The sequence below is a fragment of the Zingiber officinale genome, chromosome 1B (genome assembly GCF_018446385.1).
Source record: "Zingiber officinale cultivar Zhangliang chromosome 1B, Zo_v1.1, whole genome shotgun sequence".
Taxonomy (NCBI): Eukaryota; Viridiplantae; Streptophyta; class Magnoliopsida; order Zingiberales; family Zingiberaceae; genus Zingiber; species Zingiber officinale.
Genome location: NC_055986.1, coordinates 111,993,400 through 111,999,424, shown reverse-complemented (window position 1 = coordinate 111,999,424; position 6,025 = coordinate 111,993,400). Strand labels below are relative to the sequence as shown.

At 45.0% G+C, this 6,025-nt stretch overlaps 1 protein-coding gene across 1 annotated transcript; it reads left to right on the top strand.

The window, feature by feature from the left end:
* The first annotated feature begins 468 nt into the window (after positions 1 to 468).
* On the top strand, positions 469 to 903 carry LOC122041054. The gene has a single exon (XM_042600597.1). The coding sequence runs from the start codon at positions 469 to 471 to the stop codon at positions 901 to 903; it is 435 nt and encodes a 144-aa protein (XP_042456531.1).
* Positions 904 to 6,025: the final 5,122 nt, after the last annotated feature.

The following is a 6,025-nucleotide window of genomic DNA, read 5'->3' as shown; positions in this document are numbered from 1 at the left end:
CATAGCTTCTCGCATCAACTGACGGAAGAGATGAAGTCCTCCACCGTGTCTTACCCGTTCGACCAATGGGGCATGGACATCGTAGGGTTATTTCCTATGGCACCTGGACAGCGAAAATTCTTACTGGTGGCGGTCGACTATTTCTCCAAGTGGGTTGAGACTGAGCCGTTAGCGAAGATAACTGAGCAGATGGTCATGAAGTTCATCTAGCAGCATATCATCTGTCGGTTCGGCATTCCCCGTCTGCTCATTTCGGACAACGGGAGGCAGTTCTCAGGTCAGCAACTAAAGGAATGGTGCGCGGGGTACGACATCCAACAAGCCTTCACCTCTGTTGAATACCCGCAGAGTAACGGGCAAGCCAAGGTAGCGAATTGGGAAATCTTACAGATTCTATGAGCTCGGCTCGATCATGAAGGGGGAAGCTGGGTGGACGAGCTGTCGGCTGTATTGTGGGCGATCCGCACAATGCCTAAGGAAGGGATGGGGGTCACCCCATTCCACTTGGTATATGGAGGAGAAGTCGTCGTTCCTGTCGAAATCGGAATAGAGTCCGACCGGATCCGACGCTATAGCGAGGACAACGCCGAACGAAGGCAATTGGAGCTAGACCTGGTGGATGAAACACGAGCCAAGGCAGCCATCCGGTTGATGGAGTATCGACAAAGAATGAAACAGAACTACAACAGACGGGTGGTACCCAGATCATTTCAGGTCGGCGACTTCGTTTGGAAGAAAGTCAAGCCGGTCGGCGACGTCACCAAATTGGAGGCTCCATGTGCTGGACCATTCAAGGTTGTGGAAAAGCTCCGCTCAGGGGCATATTATCTGGAAGATGAGAACGGGCGTCGACTAGAGCGCCCGTGGAGTGCTAACCACTTGCAGCCATATCGAGCTGAATGAAAGGTGCGATAATGTAACTAATATCCTGTACCTTTGCATTCTCCTGCGCCTTTTCATTACAGGATGAAAACCAAAAGCGCAATGTTCGCTGAGATTATCGCCGAACGACCAGTCCTCAAGACCTCACCAGACCGTCGAGCGGCGAAGTTAAACCCCGAGTCGACTCGGCGACTATAAAAACCCCGCACGGAAGACCGTCAATCGGCGACGTTAAACCCAAGAGTCGAGCGACGACTATAAGCCCCAGGGTCAAAGCGGCAACCATAAATACTCCGCCTTGAAGATCGTCGAGCGGCGAGGTTAAACCCAAGAGTCGAGTGGCGACTATAAACCCCAGGGTCGGAGCGGCAACCATAAATACTCCGCCTTGAAAACCGTTGAGCGACGACGTTAAACCCTAGAGTCAACGCGACGACTATAAATACCCCGCCTGGGAGACCGTCGAGCGACGACGTTAAACCCCGACCTTGAAAAATCATCTAACATAGACACTAAAGCTGAAGTCACGCAGCGATTCTAAACCCTAGAGGTATAATCCTAGAAGAATCTTTCAATAATATCCCGGGTGTCATTGCCGATCGGGACTATGCAACCACATACACAGCAAATCGACAGCATATGAAAGAGACAAGATTTCATTCATAGACATTGTCGAACGGCAGGAAGACCATTAAGGCTTACAAAAAATAAGGCTTTTAAAAATAGCGGCTCCTCGCTCACTCGATATATTTAAAGGCCTCGTTAGGGATACCCTCCAGGAGCTGGACTCGGTTGGCATCTCGGTCAGAAAAACCTTCAGAGAGGTGGTCGTTCGTCTTCAATTGGGCGAGCGTGGCGGTAATTGCTAGCTCGAACGAATGGACGATACAGTCTGTCGCCTTCTCCAGAAAGGGCTCCGAGCGGAGGTATTGATGCTTCATGGCAGCAAAGCGAACCGGCTCAACCTCCTGATAGGTCTTCAAAGCAGCCCGCGACGCCAGCAGCTCATCTTCAAGGCGCTTCACATGGCCTTGTAGTTCAGTCTCCTTGGCCGAGAGGCTCTCCCGCTCAGCAACCAAGGAATTCTCCGCTTCCTTCAGCTTCTCAGCCAGTCGCCTAGCTTCCTTGTTCTTTTCTTCTAGGTCGGCGATGACCCATTGCTTCCTCGTGGAGGCCAACTCCAGCTTCCTATCATAGGTCTTCAATTGAGCCTCGATCTGACTCAGCCTACTAGCCTGTTCGACCGACTTCTGCTGCTCTTCCGTCAAAAGTTGTTGGGCCTTCTCCAGCTCTGTCTTCAACCAAGCGGGTGAAGGCCCTCGGGAGGAAGAACCTTCTCCCGAAAGTTTGAGCTTCTTCAACTCATCCTCCACCTGTACCAGCTGCTGGTATATGGCGATACTTTCCACTCAGTACTGCAAAGCAAATATTAGTGTCGATCAGAGATAACTTATGAAGTGATAACCAAAAGTACTAACCCCGGTGGACATCTCCAGATGGTTATCGGCCAGCGCGCCCGGGGGTTTCATGGCCGCTCGAGCCCTCGCCTTCTCCCATACGCGGTCGAGCCAACCCCGGATGTAGACTTGATGTTGGGGAGATTCTGCCTAGTCGCCTGGCGAGCGAAGATCCTCGGTCGGTAGATGAAGGGTGGCGGTGACGAATCATCTCCCTCCCGGCGCTGATTGAGAGAGGCAGACGGACCGGAGGACTGTGCAAGAAGAACGGGATGAATGGCTGAGCGAGTTATCCTCCTCCCAGCCGGAGGAAGTGAGGCGAGTGGCTGCACGAGAAGTGGCTCCTGCAGCTCAGCCACAGATGGGGTCCGGTCGGAGGAGGTAGGCTCCACTGTTGTGGCGGCTGTAGATGAGACGCCTCCAGCAGAAGTTTGCACAACGGATGTGGCGGGCGGGAGGGCACGTCGACTCGGCGCCTCTTGCGGGATAGCGGAACTTCATCGCCCGAGGATCCTGATCCCTCAGCGGGAATGACGGGTGGCACGTCGCGAACCGAGTCTGGCTCGGTTGCCACACCCACCCTGGGGGTCCGCTCGGCGGTCCCATCGCCCGCAGTTGTGTTCTCCCCAGCTATGGGAGTTTCCCCAGCCGTGCCCTCTGTTAGAGTGTATACTAAAAGCCTAGCTTTTGGTATAAACATTAATCTAGAAATAAGAATTGCATTGGTCAAATGTCTACATTTATGATAAATGTAGTTGCTCAATTAATTTATATTGTAGATAACATGGTGTGTGGTGTCACATACAGAAAATCATGTTATCGGTTCCTTATAAATTATAAACAGTAGCTCACGACCAAGATGGAAAGGAACAAACCATTGGAAGGTCGTAGTGTAATTAAGTATTAGTTTATCTTAACTATATGATTACACTAGTACACTTAGAGTGTATTGAGTAGGACCATTTGGGGTCGTTCCTTTTATACTGACTTTATAAAAGAATAAAGACCTCAGTTATTATGGAAGTGTGTGCTCTTAATCCTAATATAATAACAAGCACATATATTTGATATTTATTTCTTTAATTTATCAATGGGTGAGATTTAGTTCGATAAATCAATAAACCCGATAAGTTGGGAAATGGTATCACTTATAGTGTGTGTTGTTGATTATAGAAGGAAACTGTGTCCTAGAGATACTAGGTTGATAATGTCCTCAAGAGGAGCTCATAAGGATTGTCATGTTAAATCCTGCAGGTGGACTTAGTCCGACATGATAATAAGGTTGAGTGGTACTACTCTTGGACTTAGATATTAATTAAATGAGTTGTCAGTAACTCACTTAATTAGTGGACATTCGATATCTTAAACACAGGGAGACTAACACGCTCATAATAAGAAGGAGCCCAAAATGTAATTTGGGATTGGTGCGGTAGTTCAATAATAGTTCTTTAGTGGAATGAATTATTATTGATGAAATTAAGTTGTGTGTTCGGGGCGAACACGGGATGCTTAATTTCATCGGGAGACCAAAACCAATTCCTCCTCTCGGTCCCTATCGTAGCCTCTAGTATATAGAGATTTATACCCACCGCATACCCACCTTCTTACCCATCCAATGGGGCCGGCCAAGCTAGCTTGGAACCCAAGCTAGGGCCGGCCAAGATCAAGTGGATGAGTCATGTAGGTGGCCGGCCAAAGCTTGGGTCCCAAGCTTAGGTGGCCGGCCACTAGAATATTAAAAGGATTTTTATTAAAATTATTTCTTATGTGGATATCATGATTTTAAAGAGAGTTTAAAAATTAAAAATTTCCTTTTATAACTTTCTACAAAAGATTAAGAGAAGAGATTAATCTCTTTCCTTATTTGTAGATTAAAAGGATTGTTTTAATTTTTGGTAAAAACTTTCCTTATTTGTAAATCATCTACATGTTTAAAAGAGAGTTTAAAATTTGAAATCTTTCCTTATTTGTTGATTAAAGGAGGATTTTAAATTTTAAGAAAACTTTCCTTTTAACCATGTTTATGATTTAAAAGAAAGTTTAAAAATTAATAATTCTCTTTTATTAGTTTCTACAAAAGATTGAGAAAAGATTTGATATCTTTCCTTATTTGTAGATTAAAAGATATTTTAATTTTTAGAGATAACTTTATTTTTATCCACATGTTTAAAAGAAAGATTTTAATTTATTAAATTTCCTTTTTATAAACCAATCATGAAGGGATTAAATTATTGGAGAAATTTTATAAATTTCTGGAGACAAATTAGGAAGTTTTAATTAATTAAAACTCTCCTTGTTTGTAGCTTTGGTGTGGCCGGCCATGTAAATTGAGAAAAGGAAAATTGTTTTTAATTAAATAAATTTTTCCTTTTCATGGCAAAAGAATTAAGGAAGTTTTTAATTAAATTTCCTTATTTGCCAAGACCAAGGATTATAAAAGAGGGGGTAGAGAAGGCTTCAGGAAGAACAACCTCTATTATTTCTCTCCCTCTTTTCCTTGGTGTTGTGGCCGGCCAACCTCTCTTCCTTTCTTCCTCTTGGTGGTGGCCGAACCTTCTCTATTGGCTTGGAGCTCTTGTGGTGGCCGGATACTACTTGGAGAAGAAGAAGAAGGAGAGAAAGCTTGTATCCCTTGGAGCTTGGTTGGTGGAAAAAGATCTTCATCTTTTGGAAGCTTTGTGCTTGGCCGAAACTTGAAGAAAGGAGAAGAAGGTGCTTTGGTGGATTCTCATCTCGGAAGATCGTTGCCCACACAACGTCCGAGGTTAGAAGAGGAATACGGTAGAAGATCAAGAGGTCTTTCTAAAAGGTATAACTAGTAATTTTTCTTTCCGCATCATGCTAGTTATTTATGGAAATAATACCAAATACAAGAGGCTTACGATTCTAGTATTTCGAATATGTTTTTCGAAGTTGTGTTCTTTTGTTTTATTTTTCCTTGTGATTTGATTGTTCTTTTCGGTTAACCTAAAGTTATTTTAGGAAATTAAATATTAGATTTCTATAAAAGGTTTTGTCTAGTCGGTGGTGGTTGCTCCCATATCCAAGAAGGCCATGTGCCTCGCCACGTCAGTACTGGGAACCAATTATGGAAATTAATATTTAATGGAATTAATAACTTAAGGTGATTTGGGTCGAACGTGTTAAGTTCCGCAGGAGATCCAAGTCAAAACCTAAAAGAACAAATAGATTAAGTTTTGGATCAAACGTGTTAAGTTCCGCAGGCGATCCAAAATTTAATTTAAAAGAACACATGGTAGCTAGGAAAAGGTTCAGACCTTTGTACAAAATTTTTGTACAGTGGAACCTCTAGGCTTTCCGAGTAGCAACCAACACCCTCTTGTGAGCCAACCAGGGTCAAGCCGAGCCGTTCCATCTCCTTTGCGACAGCCGCCTCGATCTCGGCCTGCTTGGCCTTCATTATCTCGGCATCTCGGGCGCGCATCATGATGTCAGCTGCAAAAGAAGAACAGAATCAGTTAGACTCAAAGGAAGGAGGCTAAAGAAATCTTGTACCTAGGCTGCTCGGGAGCTGCACTCGGCTCGGACTCAGCCCAAAGATATACAGTACACCCTCTGGGAGCAATTTGTGAATATCAAACTTCAGGTCGGCCAGCATATTGGCAGCATGAAGATAGTCCGGTCGTGTCTTGTACCTCTTCAAATCTGGCTGAAGGGGAAGTCCG